This window comes from Pongo pygmaeus, chromosome 4, assembly GCF_028885625.2.
Source record: "Pongo pygmaeus isolate AG05252 chromosome 4, NHGRI_mPonPyg2-v2.0_pri, whole genome shotgun sequence".
NCBI classification, from domain to species: Eukaryota; Metazoa; Chordata; class Mammalia; order Primates; family Hominidae; genus Pongo; species Pongo pygmaeus.
The window spans coordinates 84,513,408-84,530,735 of record NC_072377.2 but is presented as its reverse complement, the minus strand read 5'-3'; the positions used below and the strand labels follow the sequence as shown (position 1 = coordinate 84,530,735).

Genomic DNA, 17,328 nt, shown 5'->3' with positions numbered 1-17,328 from the left:
ATCTCCTAACTAACAAAGTAACTTTTAAGAAGGATGGTATAAGGAAGAAAAACACCTCAAAAAACTAAAGTCCAAGTAGAGGAAAGACTGTAAGAGAATACCAATTACTAAAAGATATGTAGGCACCATATGGTATTTAAAAGGCATAAAAAGTGTGAATTAGTAAATCTGTCTTGTATTTAACTAAACATAAACATTAACTCAGAAATGGAATGAAATTACAAATGATTTACCACTACATGTGTGCATTTAAAAAAAGCCTGGAAAGCCATCTACCTAAACAACAATGATCTCCAGGTGGTGGAATTATAAGTGATTAAAAAATTTTTCTTTTGAGTTTAAAATTTTGCATAATGAACATGCATTACTTGTGTAATTAGAAAAACAAATGTTATTTTTAAAAATCACAAATGATACACTTAAGAATTATATCGTATCATTCTGTTAAGACAAGGCAGAAATAACTAGCCTTCTTCTAGCAATATGAAAAACATTTATTAGCATAAGTAAAATTACAGACAATCCCTGACTTATTATTTTTAAATTTTATAACGAGCTTACTGGAGTATTAAGTGCATTTTTGATTTATGATGTTTCTGACTTATGATGGGTTTATCAGGGCATAGTCCCATTTTAACTTGAGAAGCATGTGTATTATAATAGAAAAAAAAGTTTCTCTAATATAATCCTTCCTTCTAATGGTTGCAATAAGATCACACTACAGTATTTAAATTTTATTTATAAAAGTTATAATACTAAACTGCACATATAATCAAGCAAAAACCACTGTAGCAATCTTTCAATTTCCATGGAAACATTGATGAGAATCAAGAGAACAATCCAGAAAAATTCTTAATTTCTACTGGTTCACATGACAGTGTTCACTGGACCTGTCTATAAAGCATGTGTAGGACACTTACGAAGGACACAGGTACTTTCCTTCAAAGAAAATCCACACTGTGCTGACTGGGCAACTCATCCTCTAACATAGCTAGTAGTTCACTTTGTGGGAAAGTCCCAAGAACTGCAAAGAAAAATAATTAACAGAGCAAATGCTTTCACTCAACGTTAACTATAGCTAGGAAAACTACACATAATTAAGGTTGTCAAAGGAAGATAAGATTAATCTGTCATCATGGATAAGATTAATCAGATAAATCAATAAGATGAATACAGGGGAACCCAATATAACCAGAGGCTGCATCCTTATAAACTGCACACATTATAACCTCACGCAAAACAAAATCTCTCTCTGATCCTCAGTTTTTCTTCCTATAAAATGTTAGAAATTAAAATGCAAACAATGGCTCCTAAATTTGTGCATCAGAGTCACTTTTAGAGATTCTTAAAAATAAGAGTTCAAGGGCAAACCAGAAACAGGAAAGTAAATTAAATCTGAAGTAGGCAGAAGACAATAAATGATGAGATTACAGCAGAAATCAATGAAATTGGAAATAGAAAATCAATAGAGAAAAATCAACAACACCAAAAGCTAATTCTTTGAAAAGATCAAGAAAATTGATAATTTCTAGCTTGGCTAAGAAAAAAACAGAGAGGATACAAATTACTAATATTAAAAATAAAAGAGGAGACATCACCACAGATGTCATGGGCATTAAAAAGATAATAAAGGAATGCTGTAAAGTGTTATGGCCATAAATTTCATATCCTAGATAAAACAGACTGATTCCTTGAAAGATACAATCTGTCAAAACTCACACAAAAAGATAGGGACAATCTGAATAGGCCTGTATCTATTAAAGAAATTGAATCAATAAGTATTAACCTTCTAAAATAGAAAACACCAGGCACAAATGGCTTCACTGGTGAATTCTATCAAACATTTAAGGACAAAATTAAACCAATTCTCTTCAATCTATTTCAGAGAATAGAAGCAGAGGGAATACTTCCTGACACATTCTATAAGGCCAGCATTACCATAATACCAAAACCGGACAAAGGCATTATAAGAAAACTACAGGCCAATATCTCTCATGAACATAGATGCAAAAATCCTCAATAAAATATTAGCAAAATGAATCCAACAATGTATAAAAAGAAAAACAGACCATAACTAAGTAGGACTCATCCTAAGTGTGCAAGACTGGGTCAACATTTGATCACCAGTTAACATAATCCATCACATCAACTGGCTAAAGAAGAAAAATCACATGATCATATCAACAGACACATAGAAAGCATTTGATAAAATCCGACACCCATTCATGATAAAAACTCTCAGTAAATTAAGAATAGAGGAGAACTTCCTCAACTTGATAAGGAATATTCACAAAAAACCTACAGCTAACATCATACTTAATGGTGAGAAACTTGAAGCTTTCCCAACTAGGGTCAGCCAAAATAGGAAGCTGTCACCTCTTACCACTCCTTTTCAACACTGTAGTAGAAGTACTAGTTAATGCAATAAGACAGGAAAAGGAAATAAACAGTACTTTGGTTCAAATTTTGTCCCTTCTGAAATTCAAGTTGAAACTTAATCTCCAATGTAACAGTATTAAGAGGTGGGGCATTTAAGAGGTGACTGGGTGATGAGGGCTCTGCCCTCATAAATGAATTAATCCATTCGTGGATTAATGCCAAGCAAAAATGTGGGGTCAGAGCCAGAGCCAGGACAGACCCAAGTGGGGTAATGTCTAGTGGAGCAGAGAGAACAGAACCCCGCTGAGATCTCAGAACTGTAGAACCACCAGCATTCAGCTCCAGCCTGGGAAAGCTGCAGGCACTTGACTGTTACTTGTGAGAACTGAAGCCTGGGAGAGTCCAGGAAAGCCTAGGTGGTGGGGCTGCCCGAGACCCTGGGATCCAATCTCCACACCGGTGTATCTTGGAAGCAAGACATGGAACCAAGGAAGATTACTCTGGAGCCTCAAGGCTTAGTTTTTCCTTTGGGTGTTGGACTTATTTGGGACCTGTTACCCCTTTCTTCTTGCCTATCTCTCCCTTATGAAATGAGAATGTCTTACACCTGTCCCACCATTTATTTTGGAAGTAGGTAACACGTTCATTTCACAGGCCCACAGCTGTAAGAAATTTACCTCAAGATGAATTGTCCCTTAAGCATTACTCAAATCTGATTCGATGAGACTCTAGACTTTGGGGCTATAAACATGGAATGAATGTATTTGTATATGAGAAGGACATAGAATTTGTGGGGGCCAGGGGCAGAATGCTGTGGTTTGAATGTTTGTCCCCTCTAAAACTCATATTGAAACTGAATTCCCAATGTAACAGTATTAAGTGGGGCCTTTAAGAGGTAACTGGGTCATCAGGGCTCTCCCTCTATGAATGGATTAATCCATTTGGGGATTAATGGATTAAGGGGTAATGAATTAATGGGTTATCATAGGAGTGGGTTACTTTCACTAGAGTGGGTCTGTTGTAAAAGCCAGTTTGGTTTTCTCTAGTAAGCCCCCTTGCCATGTGATGCCTTCTGCCATTTTATGAGGCAGTAAGAAGGCCCATACCAGATGTAGCCCCTCAACCTTGGACTTCCCAGTCTACAGAACTGTAATAAATTTACTTTGTTTATAAATTACCCAATGAGCCCTCATGTAAACTATGGACTTTGGGTGGTAATGATGTGCCAATGTAGGTTCATCAATTGTAAGAAAGGGAGTACTCTGGTGGGGGATGCTGAAAATGGGGGAGGCTGTGCAGGAGCAGTGGTAAGTGTAGATGGGCACTCTCTATACCTTCCTCTCAGTTTTGGTGTAAGCCTAAAACTGCTCTAAAAAATTAAAGTCTTTTTTAAAAAAATAGTGTCTAAAGGCCTCCTTCATCATACCTACTACAACAGTATCTATCTCCAGGGGATCTTCAATCAGAAGATTTGCCTGGGATTTGCATTTAAAACCAAATCAAACCAAACCTTCAGGTGACTTTGAGGGAGCTAAAGGAACAAGCCTTAAATTCATAAAATAATTTCCCATGAAAAAGACGAAATAAGATAACTAGTGTTTGCTAGACACAGCTACAAGAGCTAAAGAAAGCACAGAGATATTCATAAGACAACATTTCTAATGCCAATAAAATCATAACAACTTACTCATTTAGTGCTCACTTATCATGTGGATTTTACTGCTGGTATTTACAACTAATTAGAAGGTGTGGACTGATTCAAGATGTTTTCTTTCTGTCCATAAAGAATACGTTTTGTATAGAGTACAAATACTCCACAGTAGGTGCTCAATATTTTCTGAATTACACTAAGTTGGGCAAACAAATCAGTTACTAAGTACTTGAATGTCTATTACCTTCCAATTCTCTTTCAAGATAAACACACTTGTGCCACTCTGAGTACACAGAATTCTCTGAAGCTGGGTGTCAGAAGAGGGAGTTTGTGTAAGTAGCATGGCATGAAAATTGCTAGCTATGGGCCACTTCGAGTAAATATCTCTTTTCATCAACATTTAATCACCAACGTTTAGTAGAAATAAATTATGCTGAGAGGAGGCCAATTGTTTTGCTTTTTTCAAACTGTTTTCTAATGAGACTTAATAATTCATTGCTTTTCTAAAACTTAATTACTGAGTCTAAAAGGCTAGATGAGATTTAAGTTTATATTCATCAAGATAATAAACAGATCTTATCTCCAGGGATGCATTCAAGGATGTTAATGATCCTCGGAAATATGGGTCTAGAAATATTTCACTGATGAGTACACATATCATAATGCACAGATATATCCATTAGAAACAAATGTATGTGTTTGCCAAAACTCTACTTTTTAAAAAAATCTGCTTCTTATTCAGGAAAAGATTCATGTGAGGTTATAGTATTTAGATAAAAGATGCTGGAGGCCGGGTGTGGTGGCTCACACCTGTAATCCTAGCACTTTTGGAGGCCGAGGCAGGTGGATTACCTGAGGTTAGGAGTTCGAGACCAGCCTGACCAACATGGTGAAACTCCATCTCTACTAAAAATACAAAAATTAGCTGGGCGTGGTGGTACATGCCTGTAATCCCAACTACTTGGGAGGCTGAGGCAGGAGAATCGCTTGAACCCAGGAGGCAGAGGTTGCAGTGAGCCAAGAGTATGCCACTGCACTCCAGCCTGGGCAACAAGAGTAAAACTCCATCTCAAAAAAAAAAAAAAAAAAAAAAAATTCCTAACCTCCTGTCTGTTTATAGCTTTTCATCCATTTACTTCTTCTTCTTCTTCTTCTTCTTGCACACTGTATAGCACATAGTGGGCACTCAATGAATATTTATGGAATCCACAGATTTAAACCTAGTGTTCTAAATGGCCAATTGACAATAGAATCAATTTACAGATACAGCTTGGAGCTAAATCTTACGCAAATATCTCATTCTGCTAGATTTTAATATTTTTTCCATTGAGTACAAAAAGCATTTGAAGTGATTTACAATAACATATTCTAATGAAAGAATTACATGAAACTAAGATTACAAGCCATACAGTAGATTCTTACATTTGAGCTTAGCATGAGCTTTTAAAATGCTAATTCTTGTGTACCACCTTGGAGATTCCAATTAAAAAGATGTGTGAAAGGGCTTAGTAAGTAGCATTTTTAACTAGCATCCCCAAGATTCTGATGCAGCTGTTCTAAGAATGACACTAGAGAAATACTCCCATAAAGGAAGCGAAGGGAAAAACTAAGCCAAATTTGTTTCCACACCTGAGCCTTGAGTTTAGCTCTTGCTGTCTTGGCAGCCAAGACAAAAACGAATTAAAGAGGAAGCAGCCACTGGCTGATAGCAGGAAGCCTGGCAGTTTGTCAGAAAAGGCCAATAAATTGCTTCAAATCTTTTTGTAAACAGGCACAGTATGCACATGGAGAGAAAAAATGTCCCTAGCATTAACAAAAAAATAATTTACCAGATGGCACTTCATGTAAAGGACATTAAGTAATAAAAATGAAAATGTTCTTATGAGCAATTTTGGAGAATATATAGAAATATCATCAAACGAACATTTCTTATTCTAATCTATTTTAAGCATGAGAACAAACTTTTAAACACTGGTGGTGGGATTCTAAGCTGGTACAGCCTCCTTGGAGAACATGAAAGACACATGTTCCTTACAATCCAACAACTCCACTCCTAGATTGAGAAAAACTCCCTTGTGTGCACTAGGAGTTGAGTATGAGACAAGTCACAAATATGACTGTTTATATTTGCAAAAAAATTGGCATCATATCAAGAAAAATGAGGGAATAGTAATATATTCATAAAATAGACTATCATAATTAGGGAAAAATTAAGGAACTCAAAGTATATGTACCCATATGAATTTTATAAATATATAACACTGAGGGGGGAAAAGCCACTTACAGAAGAATATAGTGTAATACACTGTGTGTAAAGTTTAAAAGCATACCAAATACTTCCATGCATTGTTTCAAAAAACACCAGTGAGTAAAAATGTAGAGAAATGCATGGGATGGATACCAAAGTCAAGGACAACCAGTTAGTTACTATGGATAGGGTAGAGGGCAATGGGATTAGGGAGGATTAGAGGTTCGATTGTATCGTAGTGTTTTATTTCTTTAGTAGGGTAGAAGGTGCATGGAGGATTATTATACGTCTGAATTATTTCACAAAAAATAAATGAAAGCTACAAGGGCATAATATTAAACTATATCCTAGGGATATAATTTAATGGGATATAATTATATCCTAGGGATAAAATTTAATGTAGTCCATGTAGATTCCTTTCCAGTGGTAACAACAGGAAGATGTGGGAGCACAGTGGAATGGATAGGGAACATGTCCCATATACTAAAGGGCAGTCTGTCCCAGACGGAGCTCTCAGAGGTTAAAGAAATCAAGGAGTATCTGTACTCCAGATACACTGCAGCCATTAAAAAGAGCAAGACTAATCTTATAAACTGATAGAGAAATATGTCTCCCACATATTAGGAAACAAAAGCAAGTTATACAATAGTAATGCTTAGTATGATACCATTTTAGAAAAGAAAAGATGTATACTTGAAGACTTGTGAAATGTTACCTAAAGAAACATGGTAGACCTGGGGAGAATGGGGTGTTTTTGTTTCACTTCGTACCCTAGTACACCTGTTACATTTCATAATAAGCACCTATTATTTTTATAATTCAACACATGACTTCTCCAGTGAGGGCTTGAGGAAGTGCTTCCACATCTTGGCTTCACTTTAAAATCATCTGTGACACTTTTAAAATGTGACTTCCAGACCATGCCCCAGTCCAGCTTAAGATTTCTGGAGGTAGGGTTCAGGCATCAGTATTTTTTTTAAAGCTCCATGAAAAAAAAAATTTAATGTGCACTGAGGGTTAAGAGTGCCATATGAGCAGTGTTTTTATTATGAAAGTTAAATACATGAATCTTGTATTCTCTCCCAGACAGAACACCATCAACTCCTAAAGGAAGAAGAACTAGGGTTACTTATAGTCTGGGAAAAACTTTGTGGACAAGTAAGGTCTGATACATTGAAGTGCCCAGGATGGTCTAAAGCTTAAAACCCCAAATTCCATGTCCCTGGGTAGGAAAGAGATATTTGCCCCAGAAAAAAAGAGTTGCCAGACATGTAATTACATGCCAGACCATGTAATAAGCATTTCACCAGATTCCTATAAAACATTTCATTTTGACCAATACTGGTAGTTTGTGAGGGTGAGGAGGTTTTACTTTTTTCACACATTTATTTTAGAAATTAAAAAATTTACATAAGTAAAAGAAAAGAAAAATCACCATAAAGCCATATCCCCCATGGTATTTTGGAATAAGCCTTCTATCTAGATGGTTTTCTCCGCATATATTTATACATACAATTACTCATACAAAAGTGAAATGAATGCCAGGCTTTGTAACTGGCTCTTTTTCATATATTGTAACAAGCATATCTTTCCACATCACACTACCCACCAGGACCAAGTCACTGCAAAATATATCCTGAAGTAGCTAAAAAACTGGTATGTTTGATGGAATTAATTGAGAATGAATCCTACTATGCTGAAACAACAAATCTGGTGCTGGCAAGGTTTAAAGCTTGGTTGTTCTTTCACACAGTGATTGGCAATTGGGCCAGTTCCTTAAGGCTGTTCCTGGGTCATGAGATAAAGGCATGTCTCAGCATGGAGGAGGATGTGCATCTTTCATGAGACCACCTTCCATGCCAGCCACTTCCTGAGGAACAGAAGGAAAGGCACTGCCATTATCCCATTCTGTGTGGGTGGTGCCTCTAGGTTCCCGGATTCTCAACTCTATTACGGCCACAGTGCTCCAAGAGGAAAAGTGTCAGGGAGATTAGATTTGGTCAACTTCTTTCAATGAGAATAACTAAGAGAAGCACTTCATAGTGATTTCACATCCTTTTAAAACTTATTCTCAAATCAACCTTGTGAAGTCGGTATTATCAAACTTTTTGTTTTATAGATGCAAAAACTGATGCTAAGTTTAGAAAAGTGAGCACTATACTCACACACATATGAAGACAGACTTTTAAATCTAAAACACTAATGGCATAGAATCTGGAAGAAAAAAAAACTAAAATTTACTAGGTACCTACTATGTGTCTGGCATTTTCATGTACTTTATTTAATTCCCACAATAATATATGAGGGTTAGCAGTATCATCTCCATTTTACAGGAAAAGAAATGAGACACTGAGAAGTAGTAATTTGAAAAAGGTCACACAGTTGTTAAAAGGGAAAAGCAAGATTTGTGCTCAAGTATAACATGTCTGATTCTTTTGACTATGGCACAGTACTTCTCTCAGGGTTCTAGAAGGATGAAGTAACTTGCACATGGCCAGGATGCTGGAGAACTTGTACAGAATCTTGAGTTTTCTAGATCTAAAGCCCCCATTCTTTCCCACACACAGCCGGTTTACTCACATTTTGCAGGTAATTAATATTAGCAAGAGATCTGAGAATCCTATTGACCTATCAAAAACTGTGTAAAGTCTAGGATTTTACTCTGCTTAAAAGCTAACAAGTTACCCTAATACCACTGGTTTCACAGATGCCGGCAGAAGATACAAGGCCACTGGGTCAGAGACAAAGGACTTTATTACTCATGTTGGTTTACATTAGCCCCCAAGTCCTGTGAGGGTGATGTACCATGGATGCTGTGCATACAACAAGGAAAGCAAGCTTCCTCTTTAAGGGAAGAATTAACTTATCCCTTCAGGTTGTTTGCTGCAAGCACAACTTTGACAAATAAGTGGCCCATGTAAAAAGCAATCAGGGGCTTTCTTGGCATACTCAGTAAGAACATGCAGGGACACAGGCCCTATGGCAGACTGCTTCTATAAACATGACCTGAAGGTTGATAAACTAACAGCTACTCAAATGGCAAAGCACAGGAAAATGTCCCATATTTCAGTATTTAAATCTCCATAATCTGCATATTTCTTTTTAAACTGGCACATGTAATTCTTTATTAATTAATTAATGCTTTAAAGTTGTGGTCAATTTTGAAATATGGGATCAGTATCTCTGGGTATGTTTCAGACTAATGATAACTTCCAGGATGAAGTGAAAACAATGTAATATAAATGTGAAAATAATTTCATTTCTGAATGACTTTAATTTATATTAGTAGCTATACTTACTGCCATCCTGAGTGGGGTAGGGGATACACAACGGAGTAGAGTTCTTTCCCTCAAATAGTGAACAAATAGCATGATGGCATAGGATAACCAGTTATGAACTAAGATAGATACCGAAATAAGACACTGAAATAACTGAGTCCAAATAAATAGGGCATTAGGAGTTTACTGTAAACAGATCATTGTGGAATGAAATGGTCAAAGTGTCATACAGATGGGACTTAAAATTCTAACTAATATTACTGAGGAACTATTATATGTCAGGTACTAGATTGTTTTATATGCATTATTTAAACTACACGACAACACCCTGGAATATAAGTATCATGATTATCCCATCTTGCAGAGAAAGAAGCAGGTTAAGAGAGTTGAATTGCCGGCATGGTCTGATACTCAGATTTGCCTGAGACTTCCCACTTTAGGGACCAGAGTCCAGACTGAGCAACTAAGCTTAACCTGGACCTTCATGAAGTGCAAATCTCCTCTTACTCAGCATCACAAAGGTGCACTGGTACACAGAGTGTTGTCAGGACAGACTAATCTCCATGACACTGGAATTTTTGCTCTTTCCTGTGTATTAATAACTTATCCTGCCACATACCTAAACTTGTGTTTTCTTTATAAGACCGAAACTTACATAGAAATTTGATGACTTTTTGAGTCCTGTGGCAAAACTTAGTTAAGCTCCAATATACTATTTTAGATGGTGTTTGAATTACAAGGGGATATTTCTGTCAGATTCCAGAAATTTGGACTAAGAAACAGTTATGTCAACCCATCTTATTTATATTACAGTTTTTATTGTCAGTTTTTAAACAAATATTTACTGCACATCTACTTAGTACTAGGAATAGGGGATAAAAGGTGTGCAGAACAAGCATAATTTCTGTCTCAGTGGAGCCTGTGATCCAAGAATAATATAATCAAACATTTGTTTCCTAAACTGTAACCAGTGAGACCCAATAAAACCTAGTCTGTGTGATACTACCCAATATATTCTTCTAGCTGATTTTATTACTAAAAGATTGCTGTCAAACACAATAAAAATTTAAGTTGCCTTCTTAACTAATTAATTCATTTTGTTTTCTGGGCACTGTGAACTATTTAACTGAACAAATTTAGCTTTGTGGAAACCTTTGAACCAGATTTATGGCTTATCCACAGCAGTGTTGGGCATTGATGTTTTAAGCCTCAGTCATGGCTCCATTTTAAGCCCTCATCCTTATTTATTCACTTATGCTATTTTGAATTTTCTGCAAGCTGCCTCGTTCCTTTCTGGAAGATGGCAGGATAAACATGAATGAATGAATGAATGAGCAAGCAAATAAACACATATACACATACACTTCTCTAGCATTGCATGGTCTTACCGAATTGTAAAGATTTGCTTCTCCATCTCCCTTACTGCACTTGAGCTCCTTGAAGACAGGGGCGTTCCTGGCATACTCAGTAAGAATATGCAGGGACACAGGCCCTATGGCCTTAAAGACAGGTAAATTATCTTATTCAGGTTTGTATCCCTAACGTCTAGCATAAAACTATAGTGCACTAAGGTTTTAATAAAAATATGTTTTTGGCCGGGCGCAGTGGCTCACACCTCTAATCCCAGCGCTCTGGGAGGTCAAGGCGAGCGAATCACCTGAGGTCAGGAGTTTGAAACCAGCCTGGCCAACATGGCGAAACCCCGTCTCTACTAAAAATGCAAAAATTAGCTGGGTGTGGTTGTGGGCACCTGTAATCCCAGCTACTCAGGAGGCTGAGGCAGGAGAATAGCTTGAATCCAGGAGGTGGAGGTTGCAGTGAGCTGGGATCGTGTCATTGCACTCCAGCTTGGGCGACAGGAGCGAAACTCCGTCTCAAAAAAAAAAAAAAAAAAACTATATATATATATATATATATACACACACACACACACACACACACACACACGTATCTATATCTATCTATATATATACGTATCTATATCTATATATATATACACACACACACATATATACCCACATATATATATGGGGAACTGGGTGACTTGTCCTATATATGTATGTTTTTAGCACAACAGAGTTTAAATCTCATTATTGGGCCAATGTTAACATCTCTTAATACCATTATAATTTCTATGTCATTACTGATGAATGGAAATGTAATGGCCTTCTTATTGCATAACTCCACCTCTGTGCCACATGCTATAAATTAATGACTTTGATACTTTTTCTTCTACTCCATTCTACTGCATTTAAAAAAAAAAAAAAAGCTTATTTGGGTCAACTGGACATTGGTTGCACCCTGATATGCCATGATGTGGAAAACAAAGCACTATCTAGGAAGTATTACCCCAAAATGCTAATTGCAATTCAATGCACTGATTTCATATCCACAGTTTGAAACAATGCCTATCCTACACGAGGGATCTTATCTCTTTCTCAAATGGCTAAATCCCATGAACTTTAGAACAACAAAAAAACTTTTAAAAATCCAAAGATGTACAATAAAGAAAAATGCATAATGCAACTCCAATGTAGCCATTATCAAACTCAAACAATGATCAATTCATGGCCAATCTCATTTCATCTCTATCCTACCAAATTTCCCTATCCATCCTTGATTATTGTGATGTATATCTTGGGTAGCAAATCATTTAATATGTAAACATTTTAGCATGTATCACTAAAGTAAGGATTTTTCTATTAAATCATAACCATTGCATTGCACTGTTTATCTCACTTAAACATTTAAAGTAATTCTTCAGTATCATTAGATACCCAGCCAGTGCTCAAAAATTTTTAAATGTTTCACTAGTGCTTTAAAAAAAAGGTTTATGTGTTTGAGTCAGGATTGAATTAAGATCTGTATGCTGGAACTGGGTGACTGGTCTTTAACTCTCTTTTAATATGCAGGTTCTCTTCCCTCTCTCCCCCAACTTTTTTTTTTTTGTCATTGCTATTTATTTGTTAAAAAAAACACCAGTCATTTGTCCTATAGTTTCCCACAGTCGAGATTTTGTTGACAGTATCCCCATGGTGGTGTTTAACATGTTCCTCTATTCTCTTTTTCTCTTGTAAATTGGTATCTAGATCTAGAGGTCTGAACAGTTTCAGTTTGATTTTCTTTTTAGATGGAGTCTCCCTCTGTTGCCCAGGCTGGAGTGCAGTGGCGTGATCTTGGCTCACTACAACCTCCACCTCCCCAGTTCAAGCAATTCTCCTGCCTCAGCCTCTGGAGTAGCTGGGATTACAGGTGCTCGCCACCACACCTGGCTATTTTTTATATTTTTAGTAGAGACAGGTTTCACCATGTTGGCCATTGTTGGCCAGGCTTGTCTTGAACTCCTGACCTCAGGTGATCCACCCACCTTGGCCTCCCAAAGTGTTGGGATTACAAGCATGAGCCACCATGCCCGACTATTCAGTTTGATTTTTTTTGGCCAGAAGACATCATAAGTTGTCACAAACTTTTACCTATTGTCTGGTTGTCTCTGCTTTGGTGACATTAACAGCCATTTCTGATTATTACTTAAATCTGTTATTACATCAGGGGTTGCAAAAAGGGTGATACTCTAATTCTTATCATTCCTGCTTGGTTTATTAGCTGGAACATTTCTATAAAGAGAAACTTCCTCGTTACCTATTTGAAAAGATAGGATACCTGGCTGGATCTTTCTCTTTATTTTTCAGTTTTCAACGTCCAAGTGACTAATGATATTTTAAGTATCATTAGGATTCATTCTAGGATCCTCCAAAGGTGATTAATTTATTTTTTGTTTTTTTTTTAGAATCATAAATTCTTGGAAATAACATATCCCACTGGATATCCCATTGAAGTACGTTCAAGTCTACCATTTAAAAACAAAACAAAACAAAAGCAGTCCCTCACTGGATCTCTCCCGTCTTCTTCCTGGCCAACCTTTGCAGTATCACCTGTACTGATCCCCTCTACTTCCTGACCTCTAACTCACTCTTTAGCCCTCCTTTAACTGCAGTGTGGCCCCACCACTCCATGAAAGCAGCTCCTGCTAAGGTCATTAGAGACAGCTATTTTGCTAAGACCAAAGATGACTTTTCAGGCTTTAACTCACCTGACCTTTCAGCACTGTTGACCACTTCTTTTCTTCTTGAAGCACTCTTTCCCCTTGCTCCCACGACACTGTAATGTCCTGTTTTTCTCTCCTGCCTCTCTGGCTACACCTCCTTTGTTGGTTTTCAACCTTAACTTCTTACTCAACTATGAAATCTCGGCAGTTTTAAGGTTCAGTCTCAGAACATTAATCTTCTCCACCATAATGTCTGTCAAGATGATCTCATCCACACCCAATCACGTACACAAACATGTCTCACAACAAATTTACATCTTTACCTTTGATCTCTCTCTCTGAAATCTAAACTTTATATCCACTGCCTACTATATGATAGCTCCCTTTGAATGTCTCAGAATAATTCTACTTATTATACACAAAGATGACGTCGGAATCTATGAAAAAACATCATCCTCTTCTAGTAAATGTCACCATTCACCATTCAGATGCACAAACTCAATGTCATCTCTGACAACTCCATTTATCTCAGCTGCCATACCCCTATCTATCACCAAGTCCTGGTGATTTATTTCCCAAATATATTTCAAATATGACTCCTTTCCACTTAAACTAGCACTACAAACTTAATCCAAGCTACTGATCCTCTCACCAAGACCACCAAAAAAGCCTGCTTTTTGGGTTCCTCTGATCTACTTGGTTTTTTCTCCAGACATTCTTTCCAGTGTAACCAATGCAGACATAATCATGCCAAACCCTGGTTAAAATTCTTCAACAGTTTACCATGGCTCTTAGGATAAACTCCTAACATGGCTATGCTTCACCTAGAATCTTGCTCTCCTGGAGGACCACTCTTCACTCATTGTCTATGTATTTTATGCTAAAGGACTTTTGCACATGCTCTCTCTGAAATATTCTTCCTTCCTTCTTACACTCATCCTTCAGATAGGCACTCAAAAGTTACTTGCTAAGGGAAGCCTTCCCCTGACCTCCCCGACCAGATCATATCCCAGGACCACAGCCTGTCCCAGCATCTTGCATATAGCCTTCATAGACTTGTCATAGCTGCAGTTTTACATTTCTGTATGTGATTATTTGGTTAATGCTGATTTTCTCCACTACGTAGCTTTCATGAAATCAAAAACTATGGTTTCTTTGTATTCTCAGTGCCTGCCATATGTTAAGTATTCACTTAGTACATGTTGGATGAATGAATAAATGAAAATGAACGGATAAATACTCCAATTTCTTGAAATCAGCATGGTTTAGAAGGCTTAGACATGTACTCACTGAATATACTTTACATAAAGTACTCTATATATAAAAGGTGCACATAAGAGTGCCTGTACCTTGATAAGAATATTACACTAATATTGTAAATATATCATAAAGGTTGGCTGTTACTATTATTACTGATTTCACACCCTATGACAGAAACTATTTTCTGATTACCACTGATTGTATTCCCAATTACTGTGCTTAACTCTATTTAAAAGCTGGACAAAAACCACCTTCTTATTTTCTGTTTTCTTTGCAACTATGGCCATGAGACACAGTTCTGGTCAGTGAAAGGTAAGTTTTCTGGGAGGATCCTAAAAACCTACTGATGTCCTAAAAAAATTTTAAAAAGGGTGGGGGGGAGCTATGGCAGTCCCTTCACCTTTTACCTCATGTGAATAGGAATGTGATGCCTGGAGCTGCAGCAGCAATCTTACAACTCTGAGGGAAAGGCCAGTGAAATGGCAGAGCCACTGGAACACCAGAAGCAGCTACCCACCTCCAGCCTTCTCCTTATATGACAAAAATAAATCCTTCTTTTATTTTACTTGTATCTGCAAACATTCTTGATATTCTGCTCAGTAACAAGATCCCCTTCCAGGCAAATCCCCTTATATTGACCAATATTTTTTTTCTTTTTTCTCTTTTTTTTTATTTACTAAATATCTCTGCTACTTTCCTTAATACTGTAACCAAAATAAAATACCTGGTTTGTTTTTCTTATAAAATAGAAAATGAATTACAGTCTTAAGAACTAAAGAAAGACTCTTTAAATTTCTTATTTTGAGTTAATTTAAACATATATGGGGATCAGAATAACACCTATTTGGTGACATGGCATCAAACAGAATTCAGGGTACTTTGTTCATTCTCAGATGAAAAATGAAGCTTTAAAGCATTTTAGTGTCTACTCAAGAATATCAATATTAGCATGTGATATATTCTGATGTGATTCCACAGTCAAATATTATATAAATATGTAGCTGGACAACAACTCAAGACACTCTATACACAGAGCTTGACTATGCACAGAGACTGTATTTACTTTTTAGAAATGTACATGTAAGAAATATATACAACGCTTTAAAAACTGATAAATCAGAAGGTGTTAAACAGATTAAACTACGAATTCTCCTTAGTGAAACCAGGATATCTCACTCATATTCCTAACATGGCATAAAATTTAGGTTTACACATTGAGGGTAAGACTTAGTCAGTTGCATGTAATGTTCGTAGAGTAAAAAGGGATATCAACAAAATGATCTTGGTCCAATGCCTTTTGCAGTTTGTCTCAGTTCTGCACCTAAAATGGGGAGGATGGACTAGTTTTCAGACTGTGCTCTACAGAGCCTAACAGCCAAGTCTCCAAGTCTTCTACCCCAGAAGACAGAGCAGATCTGTTTTTATCTGCTTAAATATTGATTTTCTATAAAAGATTTTCTTCAAAATAAGAACTCAGCTGGGTGTGGTGGCTCACGCCTATAATCCCAGCACTTGGAGAGGCCAAGGCGGGCGGCTCACTTGGGGTCAGGAGTTCGAGACTAGCCTGGCCAACATGATGAAACCCTGTCTCTACTAAAAATACAAAAATTAGCCGGGCGTGGTGGCGGGCACCTGTAATCCCAGCTATTCAGGAGGCTGAGGCAGGAGAATAGCTTGAACTGGGGAGGCGAAGGTTGCAGTGAGCTGAGATAGTGCCATTGCACTCTGGCCTAGGAAACAAGAGCAAAACTCCATCTCAAGTAATAATAATAATAAAAAACAAAATAAAATAACCCAATAACTAAAAATAATTTAGAAGCTACTGGACAAAATTAACTCCTGAGTCTTTTCTAGTATTAACAGTCATAATAAAAATAACGTGTTGTTTTTTTTTTTCTGGTTTTTTTTTTTTTGAGACAGGGTCTCACTTTGTTGCCCAGGCTGGAGTGCAATGGTGTGACCTTGGCTCACTGTTGCCTTAACCTCCCCAGGCTCAGGTGATCCTCCCATCTCAGGTTCCTGGCTAATTTTTTGATTTTTTGTCAAGATGGGGTTTTGCCATGTTGCCCAGGCTGCTCTCAAACTCCTAGACTCAAGTGATCCTCTTGCCTTGGTCTCCCAAAGTGCTGGGATCACAGGTGTGAGCCACCATGCCCGGCTTTGAAATAATTTATTTAAGCTCCTAAATGTTGAATGCTTTAAGAGCATCTAAATATGTACACAAAAGGAAAATTCATGCGATAATGTGGGCTTGACTTATTTTCAAGAATATACGCAAATTGAATTAATGTACTTACCTTGTGAAAATGCCATCCACAATCCCAATTGTCGCTTCTTCTGCAGGAACATAGGAGCCAATCTGAGCCATGATGGTAATCAATGCAACTTGTTTTATGTAGGAGCTCTTTCCACCCATGTTCGGTCCGGTAATTATCATTACTCTCTCTGAGTCCTCCTAAAAATTAGA

At 37.1% G+C, this 17,328-nt stretch overlaps 1 protein-coding gene across 5 annotated transcripts in view; it reads right to left on the bottom strand.

Annotated features, from left to right (window-relative positions):
* The window catches only part of MSH3 (mutS homolog 3), a 231,691-nt gene that overhangs the window by 49,146 nt on the left and 165,217 nt on the right, over window positions 1-17,328 (bottom strand). For all 5 annotated transcript variants that reach the window (XM_054489804.2, XM_063665452.1, XM_063665451.1 and 2 more), the window contains exon 20: window positions 17,159-17,316. In XM_054489804.2, coding sequence (XP_054345779.1) covers window positions 17,159-17,316 — 158 coding nt within the window. The remainder of the gene's footprint in view (window positions 1-17,158; window positions 17,317-17,328) is intronic.